The following is a 19490-nucleotide window of genomic DNA, read 5'->3' as shown; positions in this document are numbered from 1 at the left end:
TTGGATCAAATACGGCCCCCTGCTTATGGCTAGGGGTGAGCCAGAACCTCTGATGTAGAAAAGACAACATGGTTGACAAATCCTGAATTTCTAATGGGAACTGAGAAGCAGGGCTACAGGGCATGGCTGGAATACAACCATGCCAGGCTATCAGTCTGGAGGACTCTCCTTCTGCCTCACCATCTTATTCCCAGCACCACCTATGCTACTATTGTGCATGTGTGTATTAATGAGAGATGGCTTAACTCAATTCACTTTCCTTTTCCTTTTATTTCCTCAGAAACATGGATTCTACTTTTGTGCAGAATGTCCCCAGTGAGCTTATCTGCTACATCTGCAAGGACTATTTCACAGACCCTCTCACCCTTAGCTGTGGGCACAACTTTTGCACTCCTTGTCTCTGCCTCTTGTGGGACGATGCTCAGCATCCTACTCGCTGCCCTGTGTGCAGGGCAGTATCTCCACAAATAGACTTCGAAAGCATTATTTTTGCTGTGAAACAAGTTCATGCTTCCAAAGAATCAGTTGCCTGCCAGTTACCAAACTCTGCCAAGCGAGTCTGTAGGATACACCTAGTAGTAAAGGACCTCTTCTGTCCAAGTGACAAGAGCCCGCTGTGTTTGCACTGCTCCAATTCCCAAAGGCATGCCACTCACAGACACTCACCAATATTGCAGGCTGCTGAGCAGTGCAGGGTAAGTACTGCCACTGTGAAATGTGGAAGACTCTGTGTCTTATCAGGCAATGAGTAAAGTTGATTTTTATTTTTCTTCTCTTATGCTTCAAGCAAATAGAATTTCAGAATACCATGTGCCAAGGCACTGTTCTGAAAACTAGGGATACAACACTGAAGAAACTAGACAAACATCTTTGCTCCCCTAAAGTTTAAATTCTTTTGGGCTGAGGGAGAGGAATGATGATGAGTTGAGGAGGGTGTCAGTATTTCAGTGTAACTAACAGGGTGGGTAATCTCTAGAGGCAGGGACAGTCATTGGCTACTTCTACCATGATGACAATGAGCATCTTCTAGTCATAGCAGATTTAGAAACAATGTATTCTAATCATGCCATAGAAAAAGTGAAGGCCATCATTTCAAAATTATATATGAATCAAGATTCACTTCTGAAAATTGTCCATGTTACATGTAATGTAAGTACTAGATTCCTCAGATAATCGATTGCATTTTCCAAATTTAGGAACTCCATTTTGGGTCAATCTCCCAGAGTTGACTATTAGTGTTCCCAGGAAAAACCATTGACGTATCTGCTTTCTTTACTTTTTATTTTTCTCATGTCTATCCCCTTATCACTTTTCAGGGTATCTGAAATATGCTGTATTTGGTTTTCTAGTGCTCAAATTTGTAGTTCTTTTACAGGAGAAACTTCTGATGCAAATGAAGTCTATTTGGAAAAGCAGACAGAGAAATCAGAAAAATCTAAACAAAGAGTACAACTTATTTAGAGTATGGCAGGTAAGCGGTAGGCCCTGTTTCCCTTGGAGCCATCTTGGGGCAGATACCATGGTAACTGACAGTGGAAGAATTTAAATTAAATCATAATGTACCCTGAGCAGGTAACAGAAAAAGAGCTACATATGTTTCTCTACAGGAAAACATCACCTTCAGTGCAGGATTTCACACTGAGCCCATCATGTAACTAAAAGACTTTTCCTGATTTTTCTGGATAAAGCAATATCTACCACTAATACATCATCAGGGATAAGAAACTGCACTATCCCATGACAGAATGCAGTGATCACGGGGATGGAGGTAAATACAGAGTTCTGTAGGAACTTAGCAAACTTTGAATGTTAAGAAAAGCTTCTCAAACAAGTAAAACTGAATGTGATGCTTGTATGTTAGTAGAATTTGTAATTTCCTGGGTATTGATGGCAGAGAGATCTGAGGGACAAGAAAAGTAAAGATGAGACAAACCAGACAACCCATGAAATTGTTCAAGACCTGCTCGCTGCTCCTACTGATTAGTGCATGGGGTACGAGGCAGATGGTGATTAGAGGTGTGGCTAGAAATGTCATTATGCCCAGGTCAAGAATACAAATGCCTAGCTATGGATTTTGGATTGTGTCATTTGTTGATTCATGAAGAGGAACTGAAAACCTGAATCTGAAGATGAAAACTACACCTTTCTTTTCAAAGAACTGGAGCAATACTGAAGGAGACATATAAAAAGATAATATTAGAGAATAAAAAGTCATTAAACAGTTATCTGTGCATGATGCTATGAAAATGCCAAAGGGGAAGAAGAACATTATGTTGATCATTTAGGATGGATTTCTTTTATTTTTTTAAAGATTTATTTATTTTAGAGAGAGAGAGAGCACGGGGGCAGGGTTGGGGAGTGGTAGGGAAGGGCAGAGGGAGAGAGAGAATCTCAAGCAGACTTCATGCTGAGCACACAGCCTGAGACAGGGCTTGATCTCATAACTCTGAGATCATGACCTGAGCCAAAATCAAGAGTCCCACACTCAACTGACTGAGCCACCCAAGAACCCCTAGGGTGGATTTCTAATGAATCATTCATTCATATGAGGACCTGTGATGTGCTGCTCACTGTTCTAGGCCAACAAAAAGATGCAGGAATGGGTAAAAAGAGAAACAAATCACTGACCCCAGGAGTTTATAATCAGTAAAAGAACTTGATCCAGATATTTAAGAAGTAAAATTTATGATATATCACATTTATGAAGTGCTTGGGTAAAATGAAAGCAGAAAATGGATATAAAGAGTGCAGGCTTGGGGAACGTATGCTGGTGATGGAAGACTCATGGCCAAGGTTATATCTGGGCAGAGATCTGAAGGAGCTGGTCAGGGGTGGGGGAGATGGGGGATGAGCACCTCTCTGAGAACACAGCTTTCTGGAGCAGGAGACAGAAAGGATTAGTAACAGAAATGAGTAGGAAATAATGTCAAATGTGGAAAGAGGGTGCAGTAGTATAAGGATGAATCATATCATTTGGATTTAGTAAAAATCGGCCCTTGGCATGTTGGAATGTGTAGTTCAGGAAAGAGTGGGGAACAGAAGCAAGGAGTCATTGCTTGGATGAATAACTGAAAATTTCACCCATGGGTACAGTGAGTTTGATCACATTTGGTCAATAAGTCTGGCTTTTATGGCAATAAAAGTGCTAGCATAGAAGATAGATAAAAATAATTTTAACAAGGATGTTTAGTGTTGGTATTTCCAAAATAATTTGGTAACTCTGCATATGTTTAAAGGCTGTGTGAAAAGAAGGCGAGAGAGTGAGAAAAAGTGGCTGAATGAGTGAACTGGAGACAGACCCACAGAACAAGGGGGACAGAGACACGGAGATGTAGGAGACAGAGGAGAGGCAAGAACAAGTATGTAGGGTTGTAATCTAGATGATAATGTCTCTAAGGAGACAAGACAGGGTGGACCAGTCAAGAGGAGGTAGGTGTGGTCCTGAGGCAGGCAGAGCCAGGCTCTGGTGAAACAAGAGTGTTTTGGAAATGAAAGTAATTTAGAAAGATCGTGTGTGATGTCCTCTGTTTGCCTGAGGAAGTCAATTGTTGCTTTTTGCTGAGAGCAGATAGTCAGTTTATGAGTATGAGCACTGAAAAAAAGGGATTATGATTTTGATATTATGAATTATATGGAACAATAAAAAATTGATCTTAAATTTCTATTTTACATGAAAATGTGGAAGTCTGAGGGTAAGTAGCTGGAAGCACTTCTATGATCTGAGTATTTGCTCCAGACCATAATTTGTATGTTCAAATTCTAGCCCCCAAGGTGATGTTAATAGGAGTGGGGGCTTTGAGTGGTGATTAGGTCATGAAGCCAGAGTCCTCAGGAATGGGGCGAGTGTCCTTCTAAAAGAGATCCTGGAAATGTCCCTTGCTCCATCTGCCATTTGAGGATACAATGAAAAGATGGCTATGTAGGAAGTGGGCTCTCACCAGACACCACACCTGCCAGCACCAATCGTAGACTTCCCAGCATATAGAATGGTGAGAAATTACTTTCTATGTTTATTTCCTACCCGGTCTATGGCGTTTTTGTTAAAGCAGTCCAAACAGACTAAGATAAGAACACTGTACATAGCACACAGACCAAAGATAATGAAAGAAGAATAAAACCATCCAGATATACGACCTAATTAAACCAATGTCATTTCAGGGTTTTGTAAATCTACGGATGATGATGATCAGGGCTGAATATCCCAAGGTATACCAGTATCTCCACGAAGAAAAGCAAAAACATTTAGAGAGCCTGGCAGTTGAAGGCAAGATAATTTTTAATCAGCTCTGGAGAAATGTAGCTAGAATGTGTCATATGGGGAAACTCCTGAGAAAGATGTATGAGGAGCTAAAGGAAATGTGCTGCAAAACAGATGTGGACCTGTTCCAGGTAAGGACGGAGGAAAGATATCAGGATGTTGAATACCAGCCTGCTCAGAAATCATTTAGGTCCACTGAAGTCTGTATCTTCTTGGACCTCCATTATTTTCCTGTTTCCAGGAAAATTCTGCCTCCTTTAACTTCGTGATGGCAGGCTTTGCTCCTCCACTTTAACCTCGAAGCTCAGGGTCACATTCACCTTATACAGAAGGAAAACTATGTAGAAAATTTCATGGAACAGATCCAGGGAAAAAAAAGTCCTTCTCAATTCTTCTACTAAGATTTCAGTTTCTAACCAACTGCAACAGAGCAGCTTATGAATAGATCATTCAATTCTGTATCTGGACTTGTCAATACACAGAAATGTGGGATGTATCCATTCTTTCTATTTTGAAATTGTAGATTTGGAGCCCATGCATCCTCATAAGAACTTTGGGGAAACCTCTGTGAATCTCACCGTAGATTAGAACAAACACAGCCAACTGTTTCTTCTAAGAACATCTTCTGTTTTAAATTTTATCATGATCATGACTTTATCAACTGTATGCAAATGTAAGACCGAGTTTCATCTTTATAAGGATAAGTAAAAGAGCAAATTGTTTTACCCAAGAAAGAAAAGTGTAGATACAGAATTTTCCAGTCCAGTCTCATAGTCTCAAACTAGAGTAAACGTATCTTGAGCTCAAAGCTAAGCCTTCCACTCTTTGTCTTCACAGGATTTGGGAGACATCGTGAAAAGGTAAGTTTGCCCCTCTATTCAAGTTGGTTTATGGTGACAGTGGTCAGGCTATTTCTGCTGAGATGGACACACACCTTTTTGTGACAAGTTTCTTTCTGTCTGCATTTAGAAATAAATGCAGTCTTATCTAAACACTTCTAGGTTTTATATAGACCACCCTTTCATAAAAGTGGGGGTTGGGAAAGATGTGGTTTTGGCTGCAAGGCTTAAAGCAGAAGTTGCCAAAAGACAATTATTTTTCCTGTCTCTAATTTTCAAAATCCTAATTATTTGAGGATTATTCCAGGTCTTCTATAGGAAGGCAAATAAGATCAGAGGGGCAGAAGGTAGAAGGATGGTGGGAAGAGGGGACAGGGAAAGTCCCCAGGAAAAAGCATCCTAGAGAGCTTAGGCTCCATATGTACCAGGCAGCAAGTTCCAAAATTTTGGCACCTATTGGATTTCGAGAACTAAAAGAGAGCGGCCATGTGGCTCCCCTAGGGAAGGCGAAGGTAGAAAAGAGATACAATTGTGAGTGAAGTGACATATCTTACTGAGATTGAAGTGGTAAGAGCAGGGTAGCTAATTATAAAATACAAGAACAACTGCAGTATTCCTCGATTTGTGGAGTTGAATTCATACCATTTGCACCTAACTGAGAGGATTCTGATGGAGCAACTTCAAGGGATTGCTTATGATACCTCTGGACATGTTAGTAAGTGGCTCTTCTTCTTTGCAGGAGTCAGTTAATGCAGCTGCACATTCCCCAGCCTGTGAACCCTCAGCTGAGCTCATGGACCATCACAGGGATGTCTGAAAGGCTTAACAACTTCCGAGGTGAGAAGGGGCACCCTGGTGAGACCTCACTATTTCCTCCAGGAGGAGATACACCTGGAGGACTTCTCCTCATTGCTCTATCAGTCTTTTCAGAGAACAGGGAAGTGGGTAAATATGAATACCCTTATAACTAACCGTATTTTATTGTTAGTTAACAAGTAAAAGCTATCTGAAGTCAGTCAAAAGCAATTGAATATGACAATTTTCTTATGATAATTTGCAGTGAGTTTAAAACAATGAAAGCACATGGCATTAAAACTACACATTAATTCAGTGTCTTTCAACCTGTAGTTGTTAACTATGGTTATATGTGGTTGTTCAGATTCTTAGATGCACCCTTAGTTGTTATTTAAATATTTATTTAAAAATTTAAAGACTGTATTTGAAACATCACAAGATTTAAAAAAGGGATAAAAGTATATTTATAAACAATAGGTACAACCAGAAAACAAATGGAACATATGATTTGTGTGTGGAGGGACAGATGTAGGTGGTGAGCCTGGCAGACAGGAGAAGCAGACCTGGGATGGGATAGGTTGGATTCGGATTCCATGGTGTATGAGTTAGAAATTCAGAGAGAGCGGCGCCTGGGTGGCTCAGTTGTTAAGCATCTGCCTTCAGCTCAGGTCATGATCCCAGGGTCCTGGGATCGAGCCCCGCTTCAGGCTCCCTGCTCAGCGGGAAGCCGGCTTCTCCTTCTCCCATTCCCCCTGCTTCTGTTCCCTCTCTCGCTGTCTCTCTCTGTCAAAGAAATAAATAAAATCATTTAAAAAAAAGGAGAAGAAATTCAGAGAGAAGAAAACACTTCTTAAGAAAAAAAAGAAGGCAAATATGGATTTTCAGTTTATTTTATCTTTGCTTGTTCACATGTTTGAGCAAGGTGATCACTATTTAGGACTAACAAGAATAACAATATCATATTTTAAAGTGATATGTAATATATTTATTACTGTTATTATATTTATCTTATTTTGTGCTAGTTGATTAATGAGAAGACTTAAGCAAGTGAAGGGCCATATTGGTATTTACTTGACATGTATGAGCAGGCTCCTAAGTTTTCAATGAGCTAGTGAAAATAAAGCCAGAGGCTGACATCCTACATGTTTCTGTATTCTCAAAATTGCCTTTCATCTAGTTCTATGAATAGACATTTACTTGCTCTGTAAATAGGCAAGAAGCCCTTGCTGATGTCTCTGGATTTCCAGTGACACACTCTGTATAGTCACTTGTGATAAAGGAGTGTTCTGGAGCAGTTAGTATGGACTCTGTCATGAAAGCTAACTGTTACGTGTTCCAGAATTTTATGAGGAATTACTAAATGGTAAGTACCTTGAAACTGGCCATGGTGGGTTGGGAGTGTTCTCAAGAAACAAAACAAACTAGTTTTGTTTGGTTTTAGAGATGTGCTTGTTTGGCATTTGCCAGAAGGCTACTGCACTTGTCCGACAGAACTTTTAAATTCTGTTCTTTGACTTCGTTGTTTTCTTTTTGCTGAAGTGTATCTTACATTGGACCATAACATAAGCAATTATCGTGTGGCTCTGTTTGAAGACCTGAGACATTTGCAATGCGGTCCCGACCATCAAGACATGCCTCACAGTCCAGCAAGTCCACAGTACATGCCTTTGTGGGGAGCTCAGACCTTCACCTCTGGCAAACATTACTGGGAGGTAGATGTGGGAAACTCTCATAACTGGATTATAGGACTTTGCAAGGAAACCTGGATAAATCGCAATGATATGCTGCTCAACTCTGAGGGTATCTTTCTACTTCTGTGCATCCAAGTGGACGACATCTGCCACCTCTTCTCTGCCTCCCCACCATTGCGCCACTATATCCAAAGACCCCAGGGCTGGATAGGGGTGTTTCTAGATTATGAATGTGGTATAGTAAGCTTTGTTAATGTTGCCCAAAGCTCCCTCATTTGTAATTTCCTCTCATGCTCCTTTTCTTGCCCTCTCAGACCCTTCATTTGCCATGGACCCAAATGATCAGGAACAGCTCACAAACCTGACCAAGGTCTTGGGAATTTTAATAGTTGGGGAGGGTCCTATCCTGGTGACTTCTTGAATGGGAAAAATCATTTATACCTCATGGACTTGAACTTCACCTTGCCTTCAGGAGATATATTTATATTGTTTTTTTTTAAAGTGGTGACAATGTGAAGGATGCACATTTGTCTTTTCTATCTTATTTAAATAAAAGTAATCTATATTGTGTGGGATATGTGCTCTTTTCATTTGCTATCTGAGCTTCCTAGAGGTGAAAGAATGCATGGGTGTGGAAGCTAGCTAAATGGATGAATGCAAAGCACAGAGAATTCTCCTTCCAGACAGTTCTCATCAAAAACCCAGTGTCACTATGGAATAATCTTCTTCCTCCATTTATCTGGCTAAGTCCCTCCTCCAACAGCTCTCCCTCTACTGGATTAGATTAGGTCGCATTGTAACAAGACCTCAAGAACAGCTTATTCCCTTCCCTTTGTAAAACTCACAACAGAATTCAGCTCTTTTCTAGTTTGCAAATCACAAGATGGATGGCCAATGTCAGCCTTCATCGTAGCACACTCCTAGAATGAGTCAGCGGCCTGGGGACACGAGAGATACAGCAAAATAGTTGGATAAATAAATAAAGGAATGCATAAAAAATATTAAAAGCAAAGACTCCAGAACCAAAAAGTTATGATGATGCAGACACAGTAGGATAGGAAGTGCTGGGAAATATTATTGAGTAGAGAAATGAATTATGTTAATGTTCAGATTCACAGGTCAGAAATTCCTTTTAACTGAAAAGAAAAATATACATAGTGCATAATTTGACTCATTGGTGTTGCTGTAAGTATTCTCAGTAATGAGCACAGTAGTCCTGTCAAATTTTACCAGAGTGATAGTGGTTACAGATGATAAGATCTTGGTGCTTGGATACTGAAATATTTTTAAGGAAATTACATAAATAGTAAAAAAAAAAAATACACACGTGACACGTGTCTTTCTCTGCTTGACTTATTTCACTTAGCATAATCTCCTCCAGTCCCATTCATGTTGCTGCAAATGATGGGTAATTGTTCTTTCTGATGGCTGAGTAATATTCCATTGTGTATATGGACCACATCTTCTTTATCCATTCGTCTGTTGAAAGGCATCTCGGCTCCTTCCACAGTTTATGCTGCTATGAACATTGGGGTGCATATGGCCCTTCTCTTCACTACATCTGGAATAGCAGGGAGATCGGTAGGAGAAGGAAGGGAGGAATGAAGGGGGGAGTAAACAGAAGGGGGAATGAACCACAAGAGACTATGGACTCTGGGAAACAAACTGAGGGTTTCAGAGGGGATGGGGTGGGGGATTGGGATAAGCTGGTGATGGGTATTAAGGAGGGCACATATTGCGTGGAGCACTGGATGTTATATGCAAAAAATGAATCACGGAACACTACATCAAAAACTAATGATGTACTGTATGGTGACTAACATAACATAACGAAAATTTTTTTAAAATACACACACACACACACACACACACACACACACACACATTTTGGAGGATGTGTAAACCTCAGTTCTCAACCACACAAAATATCGAATAGCCAACATTCAAATTTCACTTCAAAAAATGCTCCAGACTTAGATCTCAGAAGTTCACAAAGTAATCAGACATTAAAGTCATTCTCTCTAGGGATATGAGGTACAAAATGACAACTAGTGCTAGCACTGCAATATGATATACAGAAAGATAGTTAAGAGAATAAATCCCAAGAGTTCTCATCACAAGGAAAAATTTTTTTTCTTTTCCTTTGTGTAAAGAAAAATCAATCTGTCTCTCACCCTCTCTTTCTCCTTCCATCCCTTCCTCTTCTGCTCTCTTTCTCTTCTAAAAGAATCTTGAGTAGTGAATATTCTCACAATTAAATTCACTTCTGTGAAAATGTAGTAGCAAAGAAACTACACCTAGATTTTCAGAGTGTTGCCTAGGGATTCTTATTTATTTATGATATGTTAGTCACCATACAATACATCATTAGTTTTTGATGTAGTGCTCCATGATTCATTGTTTGCATATAACACCCAGTGTTCCATGCAATACATGCTCTCCTTAAAATAATGCTAAGTGAAATAAGTCAAGCAGAGAAAGACAACTATCATATGATTTCACTCATTTATGGAACATAAGAAGTAAGAAGATAGGTAGGAGAAGAAAGGGATAAAGAAAGGGGGTAATCAGAAGGGGGAATGAAGCATGAGAGACTATGGACTCTGGGAAACAAACTGAGGGCTTCAGAGGGGAGGGGGGTGGGGGAATGGGATAGGCTGGTGATGGGTAGTAAGGAGGGCATGTATTGCATGGTGCACTGGGTGTTACACGCAACTAATGAATCATGGAACTTTACATCAAAAATCAGGTCTGTACTGTATGGTGACTAACATAATATAATAAAAAATATTATTATTAAAAAATATATATGTATAAATATCAAAAAATACTTGCCCCCTTTAACACCCATCACTGGGCTAACCCATCCCCTGCCCCCCTTCCCTTTAAAACCCTCAGTTTGCCTAGGGAGTCTTTGGGGGTTCTTTTGTTTTTTGTTTTGTTTTGTTTTTGAAGTGACTGGTCCTGGAAAGGACAAGGATACTATTTATTTATTTATTTATTATTATAATATTTTATTATATTATGTTAGCCACCATACAGTACAGCATTAGTTTTTGATATAGTGTTCCATGATTCATTGTTTGCATATAACACCCAGTGTTCTATGCAATAGGTGCCCTCCTTTATACCCATCACTGGGCTAGCCTATCCCCCACCGCCCTCCCCTCTAAAACCCTCAGTTTTCCTAGGGATTCTTTGAAGCAATCTGATGATCTCCTCATCTCTTGGAAGGTTCCAAGAACTGCTGCATACTTAACAGTTTTGTGTTGACTCCTGGCACTGGCCAAAATGGAATAAATCCTCTACTGTCTATCCCCACAGATGACAGCTAGAAACTCTGAACGGACCACCGAAAGTAAAGACTCTCTATATGAGGACTCTGAGAAGTTGAAAATAGATTGTGAAATGAGGAGACAGATTAACACTTGCGTATTTACCCATATTGGGACTGATTTTTGTGGGATTCTTGTTCTTCTTCTCTTTCCTGGCATTGACTGGATGGAAGGAAGAACATTTCTCTGAACTGCACAGCAGGTATATACGGCAAAAGCCCCAACACAAACACCCACTTTCTAGCCAAAGGACCAGGAAAAGAGGCCTCTGTAAACATAAAGTGTGGGAGAAAATCCTTTTCGTTTTCCTTTTCTTCAACCAGAGGTGCCCTGAGGTCAGCCCCAGTCACAAAGCTGCAAAAGGGTGCCAACAGGGAAAGGGCAGACATGGCAGCAGGGGACATGGGCACCTTTGCCCCAAGAAAGAGTCCTTTCTTTTTGGCCAGCGGAACTAGGGAAAGGGGCCCCTGTTGTCCCCATGTGGGGGTGAAATCTCCTTTACTGTTCAATGTTGTTACTTTGACATGAAAACATGCATGGGGGCGGGTCAGGAGAGGGGATGACGAGCTGTGCCAGTGTGGGTGCTGCCATGGGAAGGAAAAGACAGGTGGGGACAGTGCAGCAATGGGAAGTCTACCCAGGCCACCATGGGGGCAATAATCATCGATGGGACTGCCATGATGATCAGGATTCAAGGCTGGATTAGTGCCCAATTACATCACCTCATTCATCCAGTTCAGTGTTCTGGGCAGTAGCGTTCAGCCTTGGCAGTAGGGTTAACTCTGGGTGAGTCTCTGGCTTTCAAGGCTTTCTTTTAAACTGTATAGGAAGGAACCAGAAACTTCTAATGGGGGCTGGATTTCCCTACAACCGGGGCAGTGCCCTCCTGTGTACTCTACCCGGTATTCCCTGTAGTGTGAGGATTGTCCACTCAGCATGGTGGGAACTATCGCTAGCCCTGTGTGCCCTGCAGGTATTACTCCATCTTCTCCTTGGGGAGGTTCTTTCCCTGACCTGCAAGCATTCACTGATCTGCACCCACCTGTAGACTCCAGCTGTGGGCCCTCTGTAGCTCTCTAGAGTATTGCCTCTGTGCAGCTCTCCCTTCAGCAGTACCCAGTCCTGGGAACTCCAGCCACCTTGACTTTCCCAACCTTCCAACCCTGTCTCCTCAGCTCAGGGAGACCAGTGGGCTGTCTGGGAAACTCCTCTTTGTGCTATGTCTGGAAATCTCCAGGGGGTGAAATGGGACCATCTTTGGAGTCCCCTACTTTGTTCTCTCTCTCTCTCTCTCTCTCTCTCTCTCTCTCTCAGTTTCCTCTGCTACTTATCATCAAATGTCTGAAAACCGTTGTTTTATACCACATTTATGGGCTTTTCTTATTTGAGATGGAAGAACAAATCCCATCCCTGCTACTCCATCTTTGCTTAAAACCCAAGTCAGAGGGGGAATTTATTAAACTAAAGATTCACTTTCTTCAATAGATACAGAACTATTAATTTTGTTTACTTTTATTTCCAGTGAGCTTCAGTAGTGTCCATCTTTCAATGAATTTACCATTTCATCTCGGCCGTCAGACTTGTTAACATTGGCCTTTGATGGATATTTACTTTACAGAATAATCTATGTAAGCCGGGTTTGGGTGGTGTTGGGTTGGAGGCTTCCACCTGAGTTTCTAGAGACAAGACTCTCGGCCTTTGTTGCACAACAAGGAGTGGGCCCCGCTAACGGGTGGTATGGGATGAGTGCCCCTCCATCACATCCCCATGGCAAGAAGTTAGGGGCTGAGGACCTCTGGCAGTGGATGCACGTCTCCTCTTTGTGTGTCCACTATTTTAGAAGTGGCCAACCAGGACTGCCAGGCATTGTCTAATGCCTTTGGATAAGAGCCTTCCTGATTCTTCAGAGCCCTACCCATCCTTGGTGATGCCTAAGTCCTCCCCTCTGCAGGAAGAACCTTGAATGCCCTTCCCCAATATCACCAGCCTCTCTCCACCATGCCCCAAATACCAGAAGCCAGATGCCCCTAGGCATTGTCACTTTGAAAATAAATACAGCCAAAGCCTTCAAAACTCTCAGTGTCAGCCACCTTACCTCTCTGCTATGACTGCTAAGCATTCCTTTCTTCACTGCGATGGGCAGAGGGACCCATTTCCATGGCCCCCAATCCAGCACAGTGCTGGGCTACTCTGGATGTCTAGGGTTTCAGGGAGGTGAAATTTCTGGTCCCAAGGGAGTCAGGCTGTACTAAGAGAAACTGAGACTAGAATGGGAGGAAGTGTTTTTAAAAAGGCAATCAAGTAAATACCTAGTAGTGCAATTGCTGGATCGTAGAGTAGTTCTGTTGTTAACATTTTGAGGAATCTCTGTACTGTTCTCCAGAGTGGCTGTACCAGTTTGCATTCCCACCAACAGTGTAAGTGTGTTCCCCTTTCTCTGCATCCTCGCCACCACCTGTTGTTTCTTGTGTTGTTAATTTTAACCATCCAGACAGGTGCGAGATGGTATTTCATCATGGTTTTGATTTGTATTTCCCTGAGAATGAGTGATGTTGAGCATCTTTTCACGTGTCCATTAGCCATCTAGATATCTTTTTGGAAAAGTGTCTATTCACATCTTCTTCCCATTTCTTAACTGGGTTATTTGGTTTTTGGATGTTGAGTTTGGTAGGTTCTTTGTTGATTTTTGATACTAACCCTTTATCAGATACGTCATTTGCAAATATCTTCTCCCATTCCATAGGTTTCCTTTTAGTTTTGTTGGTGGTTTCCTTCACTGTTCAGAAGCTTTTTATCTTGATGAAGTCCCAACAGTTCATTTTTGCTTCTGTTTCCCTTGCCTCTGGAGATGTGTCTAGTAAGAAGTTGCTCTGGCCAAGGTCAAAGAGGTTGCTACCTGTGTTCTCCTCTAGGATTTTTATGGTTTGCTGTCTCACATTAGGGTCTTTCATCCATTTTGAATTTATTATTTTTTGTGTGTATAGTGTAAGAAAGTGGTCCAGTTTCATTCTTCTGCATGTTGCTGTCCAGTTTTCCCAACACCATTTGTTGAAAAAACTGTCTTTTTTCCCATTGGATATTCTTTCCTGCTTTGTCAAAGATTAGTTGACCATAAAGTTGTGGGTCCATTTCTGGGTTCTCTATTCTGTTCCATTGATCTATGTGTCTGTTTTTGTGCCAGTACCATACTGTCTTGAGGACTACAGCTTTGTAATACAGCTTGAAATCCAGAATCATGATTCCTCCAGTTTTGTTTTTCTTTTTCAGAATTGCTTTGGCTATTGGGGGCCTTTTGTGGTTCTGTACAAATTTTAGGATTGTTTGTTCTAGCTCTGTGAAAAATACTGGTGGTATTTTGATGGGGATTGCATTAAATGTGTAGATTGCTTTGGGTAGTATAAACATTTTTTAAAGATTTTCATTATTTGAGAGAGAGATTGTGTGTGTGAGCTAGAGAGAAAAGGAGCAGGGGGAGAGAGGAAGAAGCAGACTCCCTGCTGAGCAGGGAGCCCAACATGGAGCTCCATCCTGGGACTCTGGGATCATGACCTGAGCCGAAGGCAGATGCTCAACCGACTGAGCCACCCAGGGACCCCGGGTAGTATAAACATTTTGACAATGTTTACTCTTCCAATCCATGAACATGGAATGCTTTTCCATTTCTTCATGTCCTCTTCAATTTCTTTCATAAATGTCTATAGTTTTCAGAGTATAGATCTTTTACTTCTTTAGATTCATTCCTAGGTATCATCATTTTTGGTGCAATTGCAAATGGGATCAATTCCTTGATTTCTTTTTCTGCTGCTTCATTATTGGTGTACAGAAATGCAACCAATTTCTGCACATTGATTTTATATCTGTGACTTCGCTGAATTCATGTTTGAGTTCTAGCAGTTTCTTTGGTGGAGTCTTTTGGGTTTCCTACATAGAGTATCATGTTGTCTGCAAATAGTGAAAGTTTGACTTTTTCCTTGCCACGTTGGGCGCATTTATTTCTTTTTGTTATCTGATTGTTGAGGCTAAGACCTCCAGTACCATGTTAAATGTAATGGTGAGAGTGGACATCCTTGTCTTATTCCTGACCATAATGGAGAGGCTCTCTGTTTTTCCCCATTGAGTATGTTAGCTGTGGGTTTCATATATGACCTTTATGATGTCATATCCCTACTTTGTTGAGGGTTTCTATCATGAAAGGATGCTGTATTTTGTCAGATGCTTTTTCTGCATCTATTGACAGGATCATATGGTTCTTATACTTTCTTTTATTAATATGGAATATCACATTGATTTGTGAATATTGAATCACCCCTGTATCCAAGGAATAAACCCCACTTGATCATATTGAGTAATTATTTTAATGTACTGTTGAATTCAATTTGCTAGTACTTTATGAGAATTTTTGCATCCATGTTCATCATGAATATTAGCCTGTAATTCTCCTTTTTAATTTATTTAAGATTTTATTTATTTATTTATTTATTTATTTATTTATTTATTTATTTGAGACAGAGAGAGAGAGGGTGAGAGAAAGAGAGCATGACCTGGGGGAGGAGCAGAGGGAGAGGGAGAAGCCAACTCCTCGCTGATGAAGGAAGCCCGACTTGGAGCTCAATCGCAGGACCTTGGGATCATGACCTGCAGATGCTTAACTGGCTGAGCCACCCAGGCGCCCCTGTAATTCTCCTTTCTAATGGGGTCATTGTCTGGTTTTGGAATCAAGGTAATGCTGGCCTCATAGGAGTTTGGACGTTTTCTTTCCATTTCTATTTTTTGGAACAATTTGAGAAGAATATGTATTAACTCTTCTTTAAATGTCTGGTAGTATTCCCCTGGAAAGCCATCTGGCTCTGGACTTTTGTTTGTTGGGAGATTTTTTTATTACTGATTCGATTTCTTTGCTGGTTATGGATCTGTTCAAATTTTCTATGTCTTCCTGATTCAGTTTTTGTAGTTGGTATATTTCTAGGAATTTGTCCATTTCTTCCAGATCACCCAGTTTGTTGGCATATAATTTTCCCTAATATTCTCTTATGATTATTTGTATTTCTGTGGTATTGATTGTGAACTCTCCTCTTTCATTCTCTATTTATTTGGGTCCTTTCTCTTTTCTTTTTGATAAGTCTTGATAAGGGCTTATCAATCTTATTGATTCTTTCAAAGGGCCAGCTCTTAGTTTCATTGATCTGTTCTGTTGTTTTGATGGCTTTCTATATCATTTACTTCTGCTCTAATCTTTATTATTTCCCTTCTCCTGCTGGCTTTAGGCTTTATTTGCTGTTCCTTTCTTAGTTCCTTTAAGTGTGAAGTTAGATTGCATATTTGAGACTTTTCTTGCTTCTTGAGGTAGCCCTGTATTGCAATATACTTCCCTCTTAGGACTGCCTTTGCTACATCCCAAAGGTTTTGGACTGCCATGTTTTCATTTTCATTTACTTCCATGTACTTTTTTAAATTCTTCTTTAACTTCCTGGTTAACCCATTCATTCTTTGATAGGATGTTCTTTAACCTCCATGAGTTTGTGGTCTTTATCAATTTTTTTCTTGTGGTTGACTTTCTTGTGGTTTTTTTTTTCTTGTGGTTTCATAGCATTTGGACTAAAATTATGCATGGTGTGATCTTGAGCTTTTCATACTTGTTGAAGGCTGATTTGTGAGCCAGTATGTCATCTATCCTGGAAAATATTCCATGTACACTTGAAAAGAATGTGTATTCTGCTGCTTTAGGGTGAAATGTTCTGAACATATCTGTTTAGTACATCTGGTCCACTGTGTCATTCAAAGCCATTGTTTCCTTGTTGATTTTCTGCTTAGATGATCTGCTGTAAGTGGGGTGTTAATGTCCCCTACTATTATTGTATTATTGTCAATGAGTTTGTTTATATTTGTTATTAATTAATAACATATTCATATATTTGTGTGCTCCCAAGTTGGGGGCGTACATACTTACAATTGTTAGATCTTGATGGATAGACCCCTTAATTATGCCACAGTGCCCCTGCATTTCTTGTTACAGTCTTTGTTTTAAAATCTGGTTTGTCTGATATAAGTATCCTACTCTGGATTTCTTTTGATATCTACTAGCATGATAGATGGTTCTCCATCCCCTCACTTTCAATCTACAGGTATCTTCAGGTCTAAAATGAGTCTCTTATGGCAACATATAGATGGGTCTTGTTTTTTATTCATTCCGATACCCTACATCTTTTGATTGGAGTATTTAGTCCATTTATATTCAGAGTGATTATTGAAAGATATGAATTTAGTGCCACTGTGTTATCAGTGAAGTTGGTGTTTCTGGTGATGTTCTCTGTTCCTTTCTAGTCTTTGCTGCTTTTGATCTTTTTTTTGGACTCAGAGAGTCCCCTTTAATATTTCTTGCAGGGCTGGTTTAATGGTCATGAGCACCTTTATTATTTTGTTTTTCTGTGAGTCTCTTTCTCTCTTTTTCTATTCTGAATGACAGCCTTGCTGGATAAAGTATGCTTTGCTGCATATTTTTCCCATTCAGCACATTGAATATATCCTGCCATTCTCTTCTGGCCTGCCAGATTTCTGTGGGCATATCTGTGGCAAATCTGATCTGTCTTTTCATGTAGGATAAGGACCTTTTTTTTCCCCCTTGCCACTTTCAGGATTCTTTCCTTGTCTGTGTATCTTGTGAATTTGACTATGATATGTCTTGGCAATGGCTGGCTTTTGTTGAATTTAATAGGAGTTCTCTGTGCTTTTTGGATTCCAATGTCTCTGTCCTTCCCCAGATTGGGGAAGTTTTCTCCCATAATTTGTTCAAATAAACCTTCTACCCCCTTTTCTCTCTCTTCATCTTCTGGGACTCCTATGATATGAATGTTATTATGTTTTAAGAAGTTGCTGAGTTCCCTAAGTCTACCTCTGTGATCCAATACCTTTCTTTCCCTCTTCTTTTCAGCTTCATTGTTTTCCATAATTTTATTTTCTATGTCACTGATTTACTCCTTTGCTTCATCTATCCTCATTGTTATGGCATCCAATTGGGTTTGCATCTCAGTTATAGCATTTTTAATTTCAGCCTGACTAGATTTTAGTTTCTTTATTTCTGCAGTAAGGGATTCTCTAGTGTCTTCTATGCTTTTCAAAGCCCAGATAGGATTCTTATAATTGTTGTTTTAAAATCTAATTCAGATATCTTACTTATATCTCTATTGAATAAGTCCTTGACCATTATTTCTACTTCTTCTTTTTTTGTGGGGCAAATTCCCATCTTGTTATATTGTCCAGAAAAAAAACAAACAAACCTAGATCCTAGGTGTGTTTTGGTCTGCTTGTTAAAAGAAGCTAGATCCAAAAAATAAAAGTTAATACATATATAAAAATAGTATTTTATATTGTATTATACAATATATATATATAAAAAAATAAAAATTAAAAGATAAAAAGTAAGCTTGGTCCTATTTCCCCTAGAGCTGAAGCTTTGGAGCACTCTATGATCAGTACACTTGGCACATGTTGAGCGGTTTGTACTGGTCTCCTGGGGGAAAGGCCTTTTGTGCTGATTCTCAGGCCAACTTCCCCCGGTGCAAATGCACCTCCAGGATGCAGGGGGGGCAGAGGTTGGTGTAGCAGCTCTGGTCTCCGCCTGGTGGCGGTGTTCAGCTCACTGAGGTTGGTCAGTCCCGGTGGGCCGGCTGTAAAAATGGCTTGGTCCACTCTGCTCTCTTGTCTCTGGAGCCAGGAGATGGTGCCTGCCACTCTACAGAAAGCCCTCACAGTTGAGCAATCACCCCTCCTGTGTCCCCAGCTTCTGTCAGATCCCCGCCTTCACACTGTCTGTGTCTATGCTGTCTGCTTGCCAGGCAGTACAGCACTCCTGTGTTTTTGTTTTTGTTTTTTATTGTTATTATATTATGTTAGTCACCATACAGTACATCCCTAGTTTTTGATGTAACGTTCCATGATTCATTACTTGCGTATAACATGCAGTGCACCATGCAATACGTGCCCTCCTTACTACCCATCACCAGCCTATCCCATTCCCCCACCCCCCTCCCCTCTGAAGCCCTCAGTTTGTTTCCCAGAGTCCATAGTCTCTCATGGTTCATTCCCCCTTCTGTTTACTCCCTCCTTTCTTCTTCCCCTTCTTCTCCTACTGATCTTCCTACTTCTTATGTTCCATAAATGAGCACTTCTGTGTTTTATCTCAGGTATGGCTGTGTTTCAAAACTCTAAACTTCAGAGACCCTGGTGGCACAACCCCATGATGATCCTCTGGGGGAGGGTCTGCAGCACCGTGGCCAGTGATGGCTTGTCTCAGAAAACAGTCACGAGATGGCACAATGGTTCAGAGTTTATAGTAAATCATAGCACAAAGCCAGCGCTAATGTTTACTACCCTGTCTTTGTTCCTATGCTGGTCTGTGAGGCTGCTCAATGGTACCCACTGGGTCTTTTGCCCACTGAGAGGCTGTATGACCTCTACCAAATACACTCCAAGCAGGGGAACTGCTTCTCTCCCCATGCAACCCAGAGGATCCTCATACCACACTGCCTGCTCCCGGGACTCTGCCCTCCTTCCTTGCTGGAGCACCACTCAGCTT

At 40.7% G+C, this 19490-nt stretch overlaps 1 protein-coding gene across 1 annotated transcript; it reads left to right on the top strand.

The window, feature by feature from the left end:
- The first annotated feature begins 284 nt into the window (after positions 1 to 284).
- LOC125282349 (tripartite motif-containing protein 77-like) lies at positions 285 to 7925 on the top strand. The gene is made up of 6 exons (XM_048216976.1): positions 285 to 695; positions 1376 to 1471; positions 4159 to 4389; positions 5096 to 5118; positions 5837 to 5934; positions 7432 to 7925. Exons 1-6 carry the CDS (start codon positions 285 to 287, stop codon positions 7923 to 7925), a joined length of 1353 nt encoding a protein of 450 aa, XP_048072933.1.
- The last annotated feature ends 11565 nt before the right edge of the window (positions 7926 to 19490 follow it).

This window comes from Ursus arctos, unplaced genomic scaffold (genome assembly GCF_023065955.2).
Source record: "Ursus arctos isolate Adak ecotype North America unplaced genomic scaffold, UrsArc2.0 scaffold_73, whole genome shotgun sequence".
NCBI classification, from domain to species: domain Eukaryota; kingdom Metazoa; phylum Chordata; class Mammalia; order Carnivora; family Ursidae; genus Ursus; species Ursus arctos.
The sequence above is the reverse complement of the archived record's forward strand: the minus strand, read 5'-3'. Positions and strand labels throughout refer to the sequence as shown.